The 21,038-nt window shown below is 37.5% G+C and overlaps 1 protein-coding gene across 4 annotated transcripts in view; it reads right to left on the minus strand.

Annotated features, from left to right (window-relative positions):
* The window catches only part of NTN4 (netrin 4), a 104,522-nt gene that overhangs the window by 67,042 nt on the left and 16,442 nt on the right, over nucleotides 1-21,038 (minus strand). For all 4 annotated transcript variants that reach the window (XM_069489902.1, XM_069489901.1, XM_069489899.1 and 1 more), the window contains exon 3: nucleotides 649-927. In XM_069489902.1, coding sequence (XP_069346003.1) covers nucleotides 649-927 — 279 coding nt within the window. The remainder of the gene's footprint in view (nucleotides 1-648; nucleotides 928-21,038) is intronic.

The raw sequence follows: 21,038 nt of genomic DNA on the forward strand, positions 1-21,038 counted from the left end.
GCTCAGGTAAGGCTCCTGGTCCTGAGGATATAAAGATCATAGGGTCCCTGTCCTTAGGGAGTTCACAGTCTCCTGGGGGATGCAGACAAGTGAAATCAGAGGAAAGCACAAGGAGCTGTGTGAACCCGGAGGAAAGAGAGTTTAACTCTGCCGTGGGGTAAAAAGGGGGTCAGGCCACTCTTCACAGAGGAGAATTATTATTCCTTCTACCGCTGGACAACAAAGATACCCAGGCATTAAACTGAGGTTCTTATTTTTCCCACTTTAAAATCAACTCCACAATGGTTCCCATTTACTGTCAAAGCTGGTTTCTGTGTGATAATGCCACTAAAATGATTATGCCAACCTTTCACTGCTGCTCACCTTACACTTTATATCTGAAGGTCATGGTACGAAAAACTGGCATGGGTGTTTTCCAAGGTATCTAGTTATCATGCTTGACTATAATTCTAAAACTGATGATTAAGAAACAAGTAAATAGGCGCTTTATAGGATGGGTATTGAGTTGGAGGAGTGGATGAAGAGAGGAAGAAACAAGAAGCACTATGTTAGGCACAAGCCAACTCTCAGGGAGCTTAAGCTACCTATGTACAAAGCTGAAGGTAACTTATGATTTGCTTTTCTTAGGGGAGGACTTGTTTTACCTACCACGTGGAATGCTCCTGGGGCCTTGACAGGTCTGAAGCCATCAACAGGTACGCATTGATCAGCATGGCCGTTGCAGAAGCAGCTGCCCTTGACAATGAAATCATAGATTGCATAGTGTGTAAAATGTTGAGGCTTTTCGTTCAGATCATTTCTCTGACAGGGACAAGACTGTCGTTTTAGCAGCTGCACACGGAGGTTGGTGATCTTCAGCTGCTCCTGAACTTTGGCACTGTAAGGGTTCTCTGTATTGTATGGTGGTGACAGAGCTTTGAAAATAACCTGTAAGGAAAAAGAAAATACCATAGGTTTATATAATTGTGTGCAAACCCTGAATTGTTTGCCCAACATAGTCCCGGTTTGATTTGTACCTTTTGTCATCTGTTGGTGATAAGGTAACAAGAGGGTTTTAGACCTTGAGTGCACCTGGGGAAGAGCTGCCCTGTTGTTCTAAGCAGCAGATGTTCTGCCTGTTTGCATATAGAAGTACACATTGAGTAATCAGCAGAGACCTCACTGTTAAGATGAAGGCAACCATGCAAAGATCTTGGGGTAAGGGGATTCTGGGCAGAGGAAACAGAAAGTTTAAAGACCTTGAAGCAGAGTCAAGTTGGCATGTTCAAGAAGAATGACAAGGTCAGTGTGACTGGAGACGCAAAAGGAAAGTGGCTGGAGAAGGCAGAGAACAGGTGTGAGACAGATGTGAAAGGAGCCCTTTAAAAGCCACAGCTGAGTTACTCTAACTGTAGTGAAAGCCACTAGAAGGTTGTAGGCAGACAAGTGATATGATCTGATTTATATTTCCTAAAAAGATAACTTTTTGGATATAAAAATGTCATTTTAGAAATTAGTTTTACACCAAAAGTATGAAGAGGCAAGAATCAGCTGTGTAGGATCACATCTCCAGGACTACTGGTACAGAACTGTCCTCAATAGAATATGACTTTGGGGGAGTGGAGAATAATTCAATGAACACTTGGCCTTTACAGCCTATTTTCACCCAGCAGCCAGAGTGCTTCTCTAGAAACACAAGCTGGGTCACATCCCTGCCTTGCTTAAACCCACCCCTCCCGAATGACCTCCCATATTTCTCAGAATAAAATGCAAAGTCCTTATAATGGCCCAATGGCCCACTTGATTTTTGTTCTTAGTACTTATTACCACCTGACACATTATATTTGTAGTCGTTTACTAATTTACAGTCTTCCCAGTCTAGCATGTAAACTTCATGAGGGCAGTCACTGATGTGTCCCAGGACAGGGCCTGGCACATAGTAAGTATTCAGTAAATGTTTGGTAAATGAAAATTAATTATAACATTGTTCTTGTCACTTGTTAATAGGTGAGAATTCCAAATAACCTAGCTTCCTTATAGAGGGTCCTAAACAGATTCACATACTGAATTTCATATTATAGCACCAGAAGATGAGAGGCAAGAATTTGTGCTGTGACAATAGTAATAAATAACTGAATAATTACCCAGTGTTTTGTGTTTCTAGCTATTTTTGAACTTTCAAAACTTAGAAAAAGTTGTATCTTAAATTCAAACCATATTCTGTCCCATTTATCGACATGTTAAGTGACAGAAAGCAGCATAATAGGAAATAAAATTTTCCAACAAAAAATATGTCACATGGCCGGGCGCGGTGGCTCACGCCTGTAATCCTAGCACTCTGGGAGGCCGAGGTGGGCGGATCGTTTGAGCTCAGGAGTTCGAGACCAGCCTGAGCAAGAGCGAGACCCCATCTCTACTAAAAATAGAAAGAAATTATATGGACAGCTAAAATATATACATAGAAAAAATTAGCCGGGCATGGTGGTGCATGCCTGTAGTCCCAGCTACTCGGGAGGCTGAGACAGGAGGATCACTTGAGCCCAGGAGTTTGAGGTTGCTGTGAGCTAGGCTGACGCCACGGCACTCACTCTAACCTGGCAACAGAGTGAGACTCTGTCTCAAAAAAAAAAAAAAAAATATGTCACATATTGGAGAGTCAGTATAGAAGTAATCTTTTTCTTTTAACAACGGCATAAATCAGAGCATGATTTTATATTTTGAAACATTAAACAAAAAAACATTGAATCCATTGTGGGCTTTATATGGGACTTATTTTCAATGTGACACCCCAAACACTATACGTCTATTAGATATTCATGAGGAACTCTTGCTCTAAATAGTACAAATGATGTGGCTACTCCTATTTTTATCAACCACAGTAATGCAAGGACATGGAGAAGGATAATCCAGTGCTAACCAAATAAGTGCTCCACCAAAAAGTCTGTGGTGTACTTCTCTACGTTGTCCGCCCACCCTTCCTTTTCCAGAGCATTGGTGGCAACTGTTTGCTCTCTCTGTTCCTGTCACATATTTACCCTTGACATTTACCCTCGTCCCTCTCCCTCCCCATTCCATCCCCCCACCGCCACCAATTGTTCAGCACATGCAAAGCTAGAAGAGGATCTGTCAAGGTCTTTAAGAACTTTGAGGCTCTTGTGCTTCCTGAGCCCAGACTGTGGAGGCTGAATGGCGTCTCTGTGCTTGGTGTGCATGACACCACAGTTGGCACGCCGATATCAGCAGGGAAGGGACATCATGACCCCTGAGGCTGTGTGCTGGAAAGGAGACAGCAGAGTGCCACAGACACAAAAGTGAACGGGAATTTAAACCATGAAATCTTTTTTCCAGAAAGGAGACGCCTTAATCTGATACCCTGGGAAATGGATCTACCCTGCATCAGGAAACAAAGAGCGCCAATCCAGATGCTTCACACTTCTGGCAGGTCGCCCTTTGGGTCCCACCCAGTTTTTCTTCAAACTTCCCCAGAAGAAGTCTGTACGGCACTACTGAAATGAAGGAAGAAAATATGTGGAAGCCCTCCATATGATATCAGCCTTTTCTGGGTCTTGTCCCCATAAGGAACAGGATGTATCTATGGGACCACCACTGACCCTCTGTGATTGCTTCTGAATATACACTCCCAACAAGATATATTTAAAAAGCCAAGGATCAAGCTTTTTTGACCAAGCATACTTTGATCAAGCATACTTCGATATTTCTGGCTTGTTATTACTATTGGCCAGCACTTCATGATCTCCTTTTTTAAATTAGGAAATTTTATTATGTTTTAGTAGTTAATATTATGCTCATTACAGAAAAACCTATCATGCAAAATGCTGAAGATATTAAGTACCTGCAATGTGATCCACCCCAAAGACAACCAAGGATACCAACTCCATAGTATCTTTCCATGTAAACTTCTATATGTATATGTACATATAAAATATAATGTGAACAGCTTTGTATATCTTATGAGTATTCTTCCAAGTCAGTAAATATACCTCTACATCAGTGGTTCTCAAAGTATGGCCTCCAGACCTATGGTATCCTGAGGAAACTTGTTAGAAATGCAAATTCTTGGACCCTATCCCAGTATCCCAGATCAACTAAATCAGAAACTCTGACGGCTGGCCCAGCAATCAGTGTTTTAACAAGCCCTCCAGGTGATTCTGATGCAAATCAAGTTTTGGCTTCATAATTTTAAAACCTGTTTAGAACCCATTGTGTGGATATGGCATAATTTATTTAGCTAGGCTGCTATTGTTAGGCAACTGGGTTGTTTCCAATTTTTCAGTAACCAACTACAATGAACAACTTTTTATTAATAGCTAAAAAGTGCGCATATATACTGTAGTCCCCTCTTATCCTCAGGGAATACCTTCCAAGACCCCCAGTGGGTGCCTGAAACCGCGGATAGTACCAAACCCTACATATACCGTTTTATCCTATATATACATAATTATGATAAAATTTAATTTACAAATTAGGCATAGTAAGAGATTAACAACAATAACTAATACAAAATAGAACAATTATAGCAATATACAGTAATAAAATTTATGTAAATGTGGTCTCTCTCTCTCTCAAAATATTTATTGTACTATTTTTGGGCTATGGTTGACTGTGAGTAACTGAAACCTGTTACAGATAAGGGGGGACCTACTGTAATAATTTCCTGAAGATACACTTCCAAATGTGAAATCAGTGGCTCAAAGGAAATGAATGAAAAATATCAGACCCTCTGAATGAATCCTGGCCCCTTTCCTACCTAATCTTTGGAATCTTCACATTTCCCTGGTCTTGCCTTTCTTCTCTAAACCTAGAATCCCTCAAACTTTGCCTGAGGAGCTGGATTCTTGGCTCAGGTTCTGCCATTTCTGATGCCCAAGTGTAACGAAAAAAATCCTTAAAAAGTCCTGAATTGGTTAAAACCACCTATATTGTCTTTCTTTTCTAGAATAGCCACCCCAAACCCTGCAATAACAACACTGCAAATTAGTAAAAATAGCATTCTATACATCTTTCTTATGCTCTGACTGAGATGAAATTTAAACAGTATCAACACAGTGTGAACGGAATAAAGAATGAATGCTAGTCCATAATGGTCAAGGAATTCTTTCAGAATCGAACTCTCATACCTTACATTTTGCACCCTACCTAAAATTTTATTGCCTGTGTTGAACCATAATAATTCAAGACACTTAATAATCATATTAAAAAAAAATCTTGTTAGCTGCTAGCTTGTGGAATATTTCGGGTCCAAGTTGATCACCTGTCCTGTGGACTCTCTTGGAACTTGTTCTTTCCATGACAACACTCTTACATTAGTCTATCGTTGCTGCCTATTTACTTGCCCGCATCTCGCATTAGACTCGGTGTGCAAAGGGCAGGGATCTTGTTTGTCTGGTTAACAGCTGTGTCCCCAGCGTGTCCCACAGTCTCTGGCACATTGTAGCATTTCATAATGACTGTTGAATGAATAAATGAATGAACTATTTCTCCAAATATCATTTTTAAGAGGAAAAGCCAAGCAAGGAATACATGTTTAGAAGAATAAAGAAAACAAGAGTGCTTTGCACTCTTTTTTTTTTTTTTGAGACAGAGTCTCACTCTGTTGCCCAGGCTAGAGTGAGTGCCGTGGCGTCAGCCTAGCTCACAGCAACCTCAAACTCCTGAGCTCAAGCGATCCTCCTGCCTCAGCCTCCCGAGTAGCTGGGACTACAGGCATGCGCCACCATGCCCGGCTAATTTTTTCTATATATATTTTTAGCTGTCCATATAATTTCTTTCTATTTTTAGTAGAGGTGGGGTCTCGCTCTTGCTCAGGCTGGTCTCGAACTCCTGAGCTCAAACGATCCGCCCACCTCGGCCTCCCAGAGTGCTAGGATTACAGGCGTGAGCCACCGCGCCCGGCCGAGCTTTGCACTCTTGATCGGAAATATGTAAACACACACATCTATGTATAAATACTTATGTAAAAGTAGGCAGTACATTTCAAAATGCTGTATGGATTTCTGCTCTTCAGTAGCACACAAGATATTTCATAATATTAAGAAAGAAGATCAAGCAGGCATGAGCAAACACCCAAAGAAATACAAATCTCTTTTCCACAGCGTCTAGTCCAGTTTTCTTATTTACTAAATATGGAAGCTTCTGGAACATAACTTCATTTTTTTTAATGTTTTTTTAAAATCCTAGACATCTTCATATTCTTAAAGAAGTAGTTTTTGAGGCCGGGCACAGTAGTTCACGCCTGTAATCCTAGCACTCTGGGAGGCTGAGGCGGCTGGATAGCTTGAGGTCAGGAGTTCAAGACCAGCCTGAGCAAGTGCGAGACCCTGTCTCTACTAAAAAAAATAGAAACAAATTATCTGGCCAAATAAAAATATATATAGAAAAAATTAGCCGGGCATGGTGGCGCATGCCTGTAGTCCCAGCTACTCGGGAGGCTGAGGCAGTAGGATCGCTTAAGCCCAGGAGTTTGAGGTTGCTGTGAGCTAGGCTGATGCCACGGCACTCTCTCTAGCCCGGGCAACAGAGCGAGACTCTGTGTCAAAAAAAAAAAAAAAGGAAGTAGTTTTTGGTTTCAGTGATTTTTTTTCCATTGTTCTTCTGTTTTCTCTTTCACTGTTTCTGCTTTTATTTACTTTCTTCTGCTTACTTTGGGTTTAATTTGTTCTTCTTTTGCTAGTTTCATAAAGTGGGAACTTAGATCATTGATTTGAGATGTTTCTTTTTCCCTAAATACTTCTTTACTTGCATCCCAAAAATTTTGATATGCTATGTTTTCATTTTCATTCGGTTCAAAATACTTTCTAATTTTCCTTTTGATTTGTTCTTTGACCCAGAGGTTATACAAAAATGTGCTTAAATTTATAAAAATTTGGAAATTACTCAGATATCATCCTGTTATTGATTTCTAATTTAATTCCATTATGGTCAGACAACATACTTTGTTTGCTATGAATTCTTTGACATTTATTGATACTTGTTTTATGGCCTAGCATATGGTCTATCTTAATAAATCCACCTTGTGCCCTTGAAAATGTTTTGAAATCTCTGCTATAATTATCAACTTATCTATTTCTCCTTGTAGCTTTTGCTTCATATATTTTGAAACCCTGTTATTGGATGCCTAAATATGTAGGATTATTATATCCTCTTGATGAATTGACTCCTTTATTGTTATGAAATATCCCTCTTTATCCCTGGTAATATTCTTTGATCTGAAATCTACTTTGCTAATAGTAATATAGTCACTCAAGTTTTCTTTTGAAATTAGTACGGTATATCTTCCTCCATCCTTTTACTTTCAACTTTGTTATGTCTTTTTTTTTTAATTGGGTTTCTTGTAGGCAGTATAGTTGATCTTTTTAAAAATTTCATCCAATCTAATAATCTATGCCTTTAAATGAAATGTTTACAGCTTTTACATTTAATGTGATTGTTGACATTTACCAATTTACATATAGTATAAGACACTAACAATAATACACTCTAATTCCCCCCAACCTTTGTGCTGCCATTGTCATATATTTATTTGACTTCCATATATATTATAAACTCCACAGCACATTGTTAATACCTTTGCTTTAAAAAGTCAATGATCTTTAAAGAGATTTTTAAAATAAGAAAAATATTTTACATGTATTTACATATTTTCCCTTTTTGATGATCTTCATTCCTTTTTGTAGATCCAGATATCTGTCTGGTATCATTTTTCTTTTGTCTGAAGGACTTCCTTTAACATTTCCTGAAATGCAGGTCTACTGGTGACGAATGCTTTCCTATAATGCAGGTCTACTGGTAATGAATGCTTTTCTATGCATAAAAAGTATTTTATCTTTATTTTCGAAAGATTTTTACTGGTTATGAAATTCTAAGTTGATGATTTTTTTTTGCTCAGTTTCCCCCAATGGTAACAAAACTTTTTGTTTTGTTTTGCAAAACTATAGTATAATATCACAACAAGTATATTGACATTGATACACTCCACCCATCTTATTCTGATTTCCCAAGTTTTACCTGTATTCATTTGTGTGTGTGTGCATGTGTGTGTGCATGTATCAAGTTCCATACCGTTTTACCACCTGTGTAGGCTCATGTGTCCATCACACAGTCAAGACATTGAACAACACAAGAACCCCTCGTTTGACCTCTCATAACTGCACCTATGTTCCTTCCATGTCTCTCTACTTCTCCCAGTCCCTACCGCTCAGCAACCACTAATCTGTCCTACATTTTTAAAATTTTCTCATTTCAAGAATGTTACATAAATAGAATAATATAGTATGCAACCTTTGGGGGCTGGCGTTTTTCACTCAGCAAAATTCCCCACAGATTCATCCAAGTTGTTGCACATATCAAAACAGGTAGTTTTATGGCTGAGTAGTATTCCATGATATGAATGTACCATTAGTTTAGCTACTCAGTGGTTGAAGGACATCCAGACCAATTCCAGTTTTTAGCTATTACAAATAAAGCTGCTATAAATATTTTTGCACTGGTTTTTATGTGAACATATTCCAAGTTGATGATTTTTTTTATCTCTCAGTATTTTAAGGTTTCTGCCCCCACTGTCTTCTGCCTTGCATTGTTTCTGATAAAAAAAGCCTTTGTCATTCTTAGATTTGTTCCTCTGTACATAATGTGTTGCTTTTTCTCTGACTGCTTTTTTTTTTTTTTTTTTTTTTTTTGAGACAGAGTCTCACTCTGTTGCCCAGGCTAGAGTGCCGTGGTGTCAGCCTAGCTCACAGCAACCTCAAACTCCTGGGCTCAAGCGATCCTCCTGCCTCAGCCTCCCGAGTAGCTGGGACTACAGGCATGCACCACCATGCCCAGCTAATTTTTTTTATATATATTTTTTTAGTTGTCCAGCTAATTTCTTTCTATTTTTTAGTATAGATGGGATCTCACTCTTGCTCAAGCTGGTCTGAAACTCCTGATTTCGAGCGATCCTCCCACCTTGGCCTCCCAGAGAGCTAGGATTACAGGCGTGAGCCACCATGCCTGGCCAAATTTTCAGTAATACTTACTGAATGAGTCAGTATAGAATCATGTTATACATGTTCATCTTAATTTTCTACCATAAGAATAATAGCATAAATATAATAAAATCTTATTTTTATAATGTACATTTTATTCATAAGAATACTAGATATATATTACCTCATAATAAACTAGATCATTTTACAAAATATCTTAGTTGTATCCTAATCTTACACTCCCTCCAAGATGACTAGCAAAATTTAATTTATAGAAAAAATTGATTTAATATTAATCAATATAAATTAACTAAATTCAATTAATCAATAAATTGAATGCCATATTTGAGTAATGTATTTTCAGTAAAAAATTACACTAACAGCAAGAATGACTACAAAAATATAGGGAGGAAAAGCAATTGTTCTACTTTAGCAGCATTGTACGAGGTCCTTTTGGTGCATATTCTCTCAACATTTGGTATATTTGATTACCTAGATCTATTTTGTGAGGAAGAAGAAATATTCCCTAAGTTGAGAGAATGAGCTAGCTGGTGCCACTCAGGCTGAAAAAGATGCTACTGGCTGTCAGACTTTCACTTTTGGATGCTTGACTGCTTTTTCTTTGAATATGCTTTATTCACATTTGTCAGTGCAGCTATTGCTTAGAAGTGGGACCCAGCAACACCTGTCAGAAAAGAAAGCATGAATGACTCAGAGAGAAAACACAGATCTACTTCTCACATGGAACATCCTGGAGCTCCCCATCTTGGAAGAAAGATGATAATTCTGGTGCTCTCTGACCTTTGCGCTGATGATAGAAAAGACATAAAGCAGGTGATGTTTTTCTAGGCATTTCCTCTGCTCTGATGCTGGTAATTGCTCTGTGCTGGATGCCCCTAACCCTTTTTCCATCATTTGGAACATTCAGGCTTGTTTTTCTTTCTTTCTTTTTTTTTTTTTTTTTTTCCTGGTAGGAGTGTGTATGTTTGGAGGGGGAGACTCGAGAATATATGCTTCGAATTTCTCTTCTTACTGACATTAGAATATATGTGTGTTACCCTCATGAACAAGGCATCAACTCACTAATGCCCTGGTCTGCCCTGTGCTGATGAAGAGGTTAGCATTCACGTAAAGGTTACTTGTAGGAATTTCACATGGTGAGAATTTCAAGCAAGGTAGGAATGAGGACAAGGTGGAAAGGCAACTGGAAAGGTCCTGACACCAGTTGATGGCCAGTTAGTTGACTTAAGCTTGAGGCTAAACCAAATCTCATTTTGAGAAAATTTAGGCAAAGGATCAGGTTTACTGATTCACTTATATGAATTTAATTTTCTTCCCATCAAATCTACAAATTCTACTTCTCATCCTTATTAGAGATTTGGATTCTGTCTCTATAATAAACCTTGAAATTTAAAAAAAAAAAAAATATAGGGAGGAATCCCTGGAATTTTTGTCTAATATCATTAATAAAAAAAGAGAAATCACCTCCATAGTAAAAATTATGTCTATTGAAGAAAAATAATCACATTCCTTCTCTACTCTATATAAGTCTGGTTAGAATAGCATCTATTGAGAAACATTTCCAATTGTATTATAAAGCCATCATTTGTTTTATGTGGTTGTTTACTAGTTGTTTACAAACAGCATCTGGTTAGTTCAGTTGAATCTTGTTACTACATACTGACAACTATTCCGATTATTGTTAGGTTGACAACACATCTAAAACCTAAATTACAAACTGATATATATTTGTCTTCATTTCTATCATTTATCAAGCTATTTAAAAACTTAAATCTCTCATGCCTTTTAGGTTCCTAAAATTCATGTGTTTCACCCACTCTAGTTTTTGTATCGTCATCTCACTTGAACAAGAAGGTTATACTTCAGTTGACTTCAGTTGCTGGCATCACTTAAGTCGAAGTCTTGGGTATCTGAGTTGAAAAACTCAAAAGGGCATACATTCTGTGAGATGAGTACATGCACCCCAATATGCTGTGACACAGGCTTTTTGCTTTCATGGATAGGTGGCCTTTCAGAACGTACATGAAGTTTCAGGCTTTTACAGGGTTGCATGAGTGGGAGTTCTGGTTTTGTGGAAAGAGAAGGCTGGACAAGGAGAAGATAGCGTCATTGACAAGTGGGCGTCTGCGGCTGAGCAGCTGCTTGGTTTAATTTTAGAACATTTGTCCTTGACTGTGCCACTTTAAGTGAAGCACCTACTTGTCTTAGAGAAGTGTGTCTGTCTTTCAGGCAGCCCCAAAATCCTTCTGCTTGAACTCTGGAGCATTAGGCACCCTGTTTCATCAGATAGCCCACCTTTTAAAGTGGGAGAGTCTTATCTTCTGAGATAGGACAATATAACCTAATAAAGCTCTCAATGGAGCAAGCTGAGGAATGCAGTGCACTCAAGTGACTTACTTGTACGATAATAACCTCGATTTGTAAGTACACAAAAGCCTCTTTGCATGTTTCAAGGGCATATTTACAGTTTTAAAGTGATGAAAAGGCAGCTTCTTAAATATCTTCAGGGGGAAGGGAAATGACAGAACTGCAAAGAGGAATAAGAAACAAAACAGAAGACCAAAATAAAAATAAAGACTGGGGCTAAAAATAAATTTCAAAAATTCTCCAATACATATGGAATCCTAGCATTTTCTTTGACCTCAGTACTTAAAGTCAAAGGATCTAAGTGTCAGGAGAGTCCTCAGCAATCAATGGCCTTTCTGGAGGAAACTGAGGCTCGGAGTGCCTGAAGCATCTTGCCAAAGTCAACCAATAGGCTGGTGACAGAGTTAAGATTAGAACCCAATTTCCCAACCTCCAAGGTAAAGATTATTCTATTATGTCCCACTTTATACTTGTTTTGCAGCTAGCCAATTCTGAATTAAAGTTAGATTTAAAATATCGGATTTAAAAAATATATATTTTCTGAAACAAGGTCTTGCTCTGTTGTGCAGGCTAGAGTGAATGGCATCATCATAGCTCACTGCAATCTCAAACTCCTGAGCTTAAGCAATCCTCTTGCCTCAGCCTCCCTAGCAGCTGGGACTGTAGGTGCATGCCACCACGCCTGGCTAATTTTTGTATTTTTTGTAGAGACCAGGTCTCTCTATGTTGCTCAGGCTGATCTCACAGTCCTGTCCTTGAGCGATCCTCCCTCCTCGGCCTCCCTAAGTGCTAGGATTATAGAAATGAGCCACTGTGCCTGGCCTAAAGAAAATATTCTGGATGATTTATCCCTCCTCCACTTGTCAACCTAATAATGGATGTGACTAACTATCGTTGATAAAAGTAATGATACCTGCTCTTGCCTGGCTCACAGAGATGCAGTGAATATTTTTTAAAAGGTATGAGATGTAGAAACACCTTGAAAAATCACTGTTCTTTATCAAATAAAATTGACTAGTGTGAAGCCTTTTACTGGGAACCTGCCTTGTTTTTGCCAGTCTCCCTTCTTTGGGGCTGAGCCCTCTTTTTAAATTTGTTTAATTGCTTGTATTCCTCACTAGACTGAGAGCTAGACATGAGTGCAGGAGACCTAGTCTGCCTGCCCCCCAGTTTACAGCCAATGCTTGGTATATGTAAGAGTTAACACATACTCATTGAAAACTCATACTCACACTTAATAATGATTTACATTTTATCAACTGCTTTTATTTTATTTGTCTCATTTTATCCTTACAGTGGATGTAGTATTATTCATTCTCATTTCTCAGATACAGAAGCTCTGAGATGTTAATTAACTTGTCCAAGGTCACCTAGCTGGTAAGTGGCAGAGCTAGTATTTGAACCCAGGTTGTTGGAGTCCAAGTTCAGCGTTACTACCATTATATCACAGCTGACTTTGTTTGGCTATAGAATGGTTGAAGGTATTGAGCAGGTGATCAGGGTGAAATGACTGGCACTTCCCTTCAGGAGAATTAACATGACAAGGAGAAGCCCCTGAACCTTGGTAGAGGCAAGGGGGAGAGTGGGAGAGGTGGTGGAGATGGGGAGAATAGCCACATGTGAGAGACAAAGAAATGGATGTCAGAACGAAGACTAAGAACTAAAGGCTAAGCTTTGGGAGCCATCCCTGGTTAGAGGACAGAAGGAAGGAGAAAAGCCAGAAATAAAATAAAAAAGGACCAATGAACAATGTAGAAAAATAATGAAAATTCATTATCATAGAAGCCCAAAGAAGTGAGAATACAAAGAAAGAAAATGTAATTAACAATTGCAAATGCAATTTAGAAGAAAAGAAAGGAGACTACAAAAATTCTTCTGGGTTTGGCTGGATAACAGAGGACTTGCAAGCTTAGATGGAATAAGGGACCGCTTATAAAGGGTTCGGGAAAGAATATGGGACAAGGAAATGGAAGCAAGAAAGAAGTGATTGAAGAACTTTGGCAGCTTGTTTATTCATTCATCAGTTGATAGACATTTGGTTTGTTTACAGATTTTGGCTATTATGAGTAAAAGTGCTATGAACATTCACATGGAAGTCATTATGAGAGCATAAGTTTTCATTTTTCATCGGTACTTGGGAGAGGAACTGCTAGGTGGTTTGGCAAGTGCGTGTTTATAAGGAACTGCCAAACTGTTTTCTAAAGCAGTTGTACTCCTTTACGTTTCTACTACTAGCAACGTATGGTGAAAGTTTTAGTTGCTACACATCCTCACCAACACTTAGTATCATCAATCTTCTTCATTTTAGCCTTGATAGTGAACATAAGCAGTGTCTCATTGTGGTTTGCATTTGCATTTCCCTGTTCACTAATGATGCTGAACATCTTTTCATGTGTTTGACATGCATTTTCTTTGCTGAAGTATCTGTTCAAAGCTTTTGCCCACTTTTAATTCTTATTTTTCTTCTTAATGAGTTGTAAGAGTTCTTTATGAATTATGATAAATATATATTCATATATATATGATTTACAAATATTTTCTCCCAGTCTGTGGCTTGCCTTCTTATTTTCTTAATAGTGTCTTGATAGCAAAAGTTTTAAATTTTTATAATGTTCAGTTTATCAATATTTTCCTTTTATAGTTTGTACTATTTTTGTTTGTTCCATCTAAGAAATTTTTGCCTAAATTCAAGGTCATAAATATTTTCTCCTAGAAGTTTTATAGTTTTCAGCTCTTACATTTAGGTCTACTTTGAATTAATTTTTCTATATTGTTGAACTAAATGTTGAGATTCTTTTCCCCCTTCACATATGGATGTCTTATTATTGCAGCACTATTTGTTAAAAAGATAGCCTTTCTTCACTGAATTCCCTTGGCAACTTTGTTTGATTTGTTTTTTTTTTTTAGTCTTTCGGTTATGTTTTGTTTTGTCTTTTTTTTTTTTTTTTTGCTTGAGGTTTATTGAGCTTCTTAGATCTGTGGATTTAAAGTTTTCATCAAATTTGAAAAATTTTTTCCTATTATTCCTGAAAATATATTTTTTATTCTCTGCTTCTTCTTTTAGACTCTGATTACATAAATGTTAGACCACTTAACACTGTCCCACAGTTCACTGATGCTCTTTTTACTCAATCTTCTTTTCTTTGTTTCATTAATTTATAGTTCTATTGCTATGCCTTCAAGTTGACCAAACTTTTCTGCTGCACTATCTAGTCTGTTGTCAATCCCTTATAGTACATTTTTATTTCAGATATTGCATTTTTCATCTTTAGAAGTTCTATTTAGAATTTTGTAAATATCTTCCATTTCTCTCTTCACGGTGTTCATGTTTTCTTGAACACATGGAGCATCTTTATAATAGCTTCTCTAATGCCCTGGTCTGCTAATTCTACCAGCTGCATCATTTCTGGGTATGTTTCTGTTAATCATTTTTCTTATTGTTAGAAGTCACATTTTTGTGCCTTGGAACTTTTTATTGGACATTAGACATTGTGAATTTTATGTTGAATGCTTGCTCGATTTTGGTCTATTTCTCTTAGAAGGGTTAGACTTTGTTCTGACCTGCAGGTAATTTACTTGGGATTACTTAGTTTGATCTTTTTGAGGATCATTTTTAATTTTTGTCAGGTGAATCCAGTGTAGCCTTTATTATAGGACTACTTTAGTAGTCCTACCAGATGCCTGTGAATTATGAGGTCTTTCTAGTCTGGATAATGAGAACATGAACTCTTCCCAGCCTTGTGGGAATACTACAAATTGTTCAAATACTACTTTCTGGGGGTTCTTCCTCCATTCTTGTAGAGTATTAGCTCAGACATATGCAGCTCTGAATTCAGCCAAAAATGTAAGGGGAACTTTAGACGGACCTCTGGACTTACTCTTTTTATGCAGCTCCCTCCTCTCCAGTATTCTGCCCCCAAAATTCCAGCTGCCTTGGCCTCCTTGAGCACTCATCTCTGTCTCCTCAACTCAGTAGGACCACTGGACTCTGGGTTCCCCTCCCTATGCTGTGGCTTGGGAATGTTCCATCAGTAAGCTGGGGCCATCATAAGGCTTGCCATGTTTGTTTCTTCTTTCTTAGAGCCCAGTCTTGTGCTGCCTGTTGTCCAATGTCTGAAAACAAGTGTTATCACATAGTCTGTCTGGTTTTAAACTGTGGGAGGGTAACTCCTTTAGCAGTTAATCCTTCAGGAGCAGAAGCAGAAATCTCATTTCAAATTGACAACTTTTAAGATGTAACTTTTGGAGTATCGGGAATGACACAAAAGGAAAAACCTATCTGATTTTAAGGAGATTAGTTTGAATACTTAAATGTAATTGTTCTTGTTTTTATTCATTCCCTACTCTACCTCCCTTTCCTCCCTAACGGGCTGAGAATTCTACTTGAGATTTTTCCCTTGAGCAAACAAAAGTTGCAGGGATTGCTGTCTATATAATTTGTTATATTAGGAAGCATACTCAGTGTCTAAATAGCAGAAACTATAGTGTTGCATATATCCTTTTTTTCCCCAAAGTATATGAGAATTACAACAGCTCTGGGTAGACATTTTACTTCTTGAGTTAAAAGTTCCTATGGTTTAATTTTGGCCCTGTTATTATTCAACATGATCAGCATGATGCTATTTACACTCTTCTATGCCTTAGTCACTTAACTGTAGTATCAAGGTATTTTAATGCAGAATGTAAAATTATGTGTATAGTAAAAGTGAATTTTCCTGAGGCAGAACAATAGAGATATTCCTTTAAATGAAGTACATTAAAGGAGCCATCCTTGGTTTCCTAATTTACCTACAAAACCTGGTCACACTAGAAAAAAGATAAACCATGAACACTCAGTTGTTAATGTCTGGAAGAATTCTATAAGTCTACCTAATTATATCTACATTTCTATAAACACATAGTTCTTTTCTTTTATTCCCCTCTTTAAGAGTAAGACAACTCTTAAATCATAACGAGATCAAATGCCAGTAAACTTACCCATTGTGGCAAAAGCTTTCAGCCATTTTTTCAAGTTAAAGGCATTAAAATAGTTTTATTACCCTGTTTATCTCCTCATTTACTCTTCCTTGCAAAAATGCATATATATATATATATATATATGTATATAAAATATTAAGAATAAACACTTTCCCTGACTAGGTGCCACAGAAAACCACAGTTGGCAATTAATTTGATGTTACAACTAGACTTCTTGTTGAACATGTGTATACCTATTGGGAAATTTCCATAATGCAAACTTATGCTAGAATCTTTTTCAATTTTTCATTCAAGAGACTTTATCAGGAGCAACCACAATGTCCTGATTAAGGTTTAAGAAAACATTCAAGCTTTAAACACTGTTACCTGGTGGGGATATCTTGGCTACCAAACAAACAGACTTCAAACGGACCTCCCAACTTTTCCTAAGCCACAGACAAATATTTACTGTTTTACTGTAGTACTAGGTAGCATAGGGCCACTTTGTCCTTCACTTGTAGGAGACCTTGAGGAGAAGTAATAATTACCACCTTGAAAAGTTTTCCCAGTAGAGATGAATCTCACATACTTTTCCCCATTAAGTTTTAGTCTGAAGTATGAGGATTAATTGCAAGAAAGTGAACTGAAAAGCTGAATTAGAAAGAAAAACTGCCAGAAATAAAGACCAGCAATCAGCTTTAGAAGTACAAAGTGATATTATTATATTTTCTTTGTTTTGCCCTATATGTACTGAAATACAGTCAGTTCATCTGAAAGACAGGTAGGTCTATTCATATGATTCATAAAGATAGAAAACAGGAAATACTATAAAATTATTCTAAATTTCCTCCTGCTCACAGAGTTGAGATTTACTCAGGAGAGCTGGAAGTACAGAATTTTTCAGGGACAGAGCAAGAAAGCTCACAATAGAAATTCTGGGCTCAAAAGAGAAATTACCCAACAAATTAAACCTCATTTCAGCATCTAAAATGGTTTCTTTCTTATACATTTAGATAATAAAAAGACATTTCTAATGTGGATGGATTGCAGGCTTGGTTAATATAAATTCTGACTGTGTCTCTCATAACAGTGTCATTTTTATTTTTAAATGATGAAAAATCCATGATTAAATGAGATAAAAATCCCAGGTCTAGGTGATATTAAGCCTTTAATAAGGAAATCATTTGCTTATTAATTCAACCCTTACTTATTGAGGAAATGCTTTGTATCAGGCACTGTGCTAGGTACTCTGAATACAAAAACGAGCAAATCAAAAATGCATAAGATTTCAGTTGTCCCCTAATTCTTGAAAATTAAACTCTATCAAAAGTGGTGGTAGCAAATAGCTCAAAATATTTTTAAGAATCAGAAGAGAACATAAAGCCATTTAACTCAAATTTCTCAATGCAGGAAGTTCCTCTGTGATGGCTGGTACCCATTCATTCCTTATTAGATCCTACAACCCCGGCAGGCTGCAGGTTTCATTTTTGGATGGTTCTAATTACCAAAAAGTTCTTCTGTGTTAAACCAGGATCTGTTCCTTGTAATTTCTAATACTGGCCTTGGGGCTATTCAAAATAAGTCTATTTTATCTTCAACATGGAAGTCTTTCAAATATTTAAGGGCAGCCATCAACTTAACTTTCATTCCTCAGGTAAAATACCTGTAGTGTCTCATATCGCATAGTTTCTAGGCCAGTTACCACTCTGGCTGAGTAGCAAATGACCTCTGTTCTATTTATATGTATAAGTTACTAATGGCAATATTTTCTAGACACTTTCTCCTCTATGATGTCAAGCAAATTCTAACCTCTATGTCTGACTATTCCTTTTTCCAATTTGTTTTTTTTAGTACAAATGAATTTCAAAGATTTTTCCATAACCTAAGCAATATTCACATCTTAAAAGACCCATAGTACTTTCAATACAGCTGTTAGGGAAGAAATGGAGTTGACTGAGTGGAGACAGTGGCTTGAGAAGGAAATATGTTCTTTATGAGACATATTGTTTATGTAGCCTCTTGAGCACTCACTTCCAATAGTGATAAACAGGGATGCAAGATTGAAGTTCCAATGTCATTATTTTGGGAGGGAAGGAAAGGGAGTAAAGAGTCACTTTTACACTAAATTATAGTGGAATGATATTATCTGCGTATTTCCATAACATCTGTCAGTGTACTATTTAGCTCACAAGAAAACAGTATTTCTGGTTACAGGCAGACTGTCAGGTAAGGCTGAGGCAACAGAGGGGTGGGGCGTGGGGAGATGCAGCAGTTAAACACGTTACTGTCCCCTAGGCAGTTGAAGTGATGAAGGTGATTGGCTGGAAACTGACCAGAAGATTATAGTGGCCTTTGAGGACGAAAGCACTAGAGACCAGCTCCACAGGTAACAGAGGCTCCCAGCCACACTCACGGCACCTGCTCAGCCATCTAGAAGTAGCGAAATGTTTTATTAAGGGGGCTTTTGAAGAAGGAGAGCTAAAAAGAAGCAGAAAAAATACATCACTGAACTCCCAGCTATAATTTCCACATATGCCTGGTATATGTTTTATAAAGTTCTTGAAAAACAGGTGTGTTTGAGTTCTGATTACAGTATTTCAAATTGATAATCTTTTAAACATGTTGTAACTCCCTAACTGGAACAGGACCTTAAGTGAGATTTTTAAAAGCATGTTAACCTGTCATATAAAATCGTGAAGAGTGTGTATCCTTAACAAAAGAATAAAAAGGCAAGTAACTCGAAGGAAAGCTAGGAACCTAACTGCTCACTCACTCCAAGTTCACTACAGAGCAACCTCTTAATAGAATCACTTGGAAATTCCTCCATGAGTCTGAAATACCAAGAAGGTGTAGGTGGATACATTTCTTTCAGTTTTGATAAGACATTTTACTTTAAGCTCATACTTGTATCTTACCATAACATTGCCATCTAAAAATATCTTTAAAATCTTAGTTCCTTATCTTGTACTTGACATTCATAATACAGTTTAAAAAGAATTTATAAAGTCACAATCGATATGTAGAACTAAATATGGAAAGAAGACATACAATTTGTCCTTAGCACATATGATTTGTTCTTTTTTTCTCTAAATGTAACTCCTCCCATTCTATTATTGCCTGTCTAGGAAGATGACTAGGCTACTGCTTTAATAAAAAGTATATAATTTTTCATGTTCACATCTACTATTAAATGACAAAGACTGATGTTGTTTTCTAACTAAATGTCTGTCCAAAAGCACCAAGCAAAATTTTAGACTTTAAACATTCTTAGAAACATGGACAGCTGACCAAAGTCACTACAGGAAGTCCCTAACACACAAATGGTTTGTGTTCTAAAAAGGTATTTGTAGGTTAGTTTTCTGGGCTTTAGAATGCATTTCATGTCTATTTTATGTACTACTGTATCCTCAGAGCCTAGGATAGTGCTAGATACACAGTGGGCACCCAAATATTTGCTGAGTGACTGGATGAACTGGCCCAAAAGTCTACTGATAATGTAATAGAATTATATTATTATCAATAATTAGCATTTTCGTAGTACTTAGCCATTTATAAAACACATTTATATGTGTCTTATTCTTTCCCACTTTGATCCAATTTATAAATGAAGAGTCTAAGGCCCCTAAAATAGAGAGACAGCCATTGGCTACTTTAGAGATTCGAGTGTGAGATGAGGGAGAAGGAACTAGAGAGGTTAACAGTGGCGGTGGAGAACCACCAGAGCCTGGTGACAGATTAGACTCCAACTCCTATACTCATACTGCCACACGCCTCTAGTAATAATTAGAACATAGAGATAAAATGTCAGCCATGAATACAAAGCAGAGACTCAGAGAGTAAGGACTCCTTTCCTTGTTCCCCTGCCTTCCCTTTCTCTGGCAGTTAAGTGACTTCCTTATGTTCAGTGGTTAAGAAGAGCAGCTCCTCTTGGAAGAGTCACACCAAAATTGAGGGTACCTGCCCAGCTAGCAGGGAGACTAACTGACCTAGTTAAGCAGCACCCAACACAAGTCCTCTGCTGTGGGAGTCGTTGGATGTAAAGGATTTTCTTAAATCATAATCTTTGTATTCAGAGTCAGATGGGACATTCGAAGGTCCCGAGACAAACCTCTGAATCTGTACACGAATCCTCTCTGTGCCGTTTCTCACTGTGGACCATTCAGCCTTTGTGGAAATATTTCATGGGATGAGAAACTGAAGGGAGTTTACTTGGTCTTGGGATATACCTAGTTTTTTAGAAAGTCTTTCTTTGGTCATATTCTTGCCTACTGAAAGCATTTAATCCGTCTTCAAACATCTGAAGAATGTTAGCAATTCCTGAACATCCATAAATCCTCTCATAGGCGAAATATCCCAAGTTAATTGTTCATTATATAACGAGGTTTCTAATTGATCTCACTAAAAGTTCTGCTTAGCTTTCTCTAAATAGGAATATCTTGACCTGAGCATAATATTCTAGCTATGCTTTGATTAGAGGAGAGGACAGAAGGACTATTCTTTCCTTTGTTTGGAACGTTATTCTTCTACTAATGTAGCCTAAGATTGCATTAGCTTTTTTGGCAGTCATGATATATTGTTGACTCACATCGAGATCATAGTCAACTAAAACCCTCCAGGTCTTTTTCACATGAACAGCTGATAAGTCACACCTCTTGGTGGTAGTACAGCTGATTTTTGAAAAGAGGAATTTATATTTATCACTGTTAAGTTTAATGGCCTAAGTTTTGCTCA

The sequence above is a fragment of the Eulemur rufifrons genome, chromosome 16 (genome assembly GCF_041146395.1).
Source record: "Eulemur rufifrons isolate Redbay chromosome 16, OSU_ERuf_1, whole genome shotgun sequence".
Taxonomy (NCBI): Eukaryota; Metazoa; Chordata; class Mammalia; order Primates; family Lemuridae; genus Eulemur; species Eulemur rufifrons.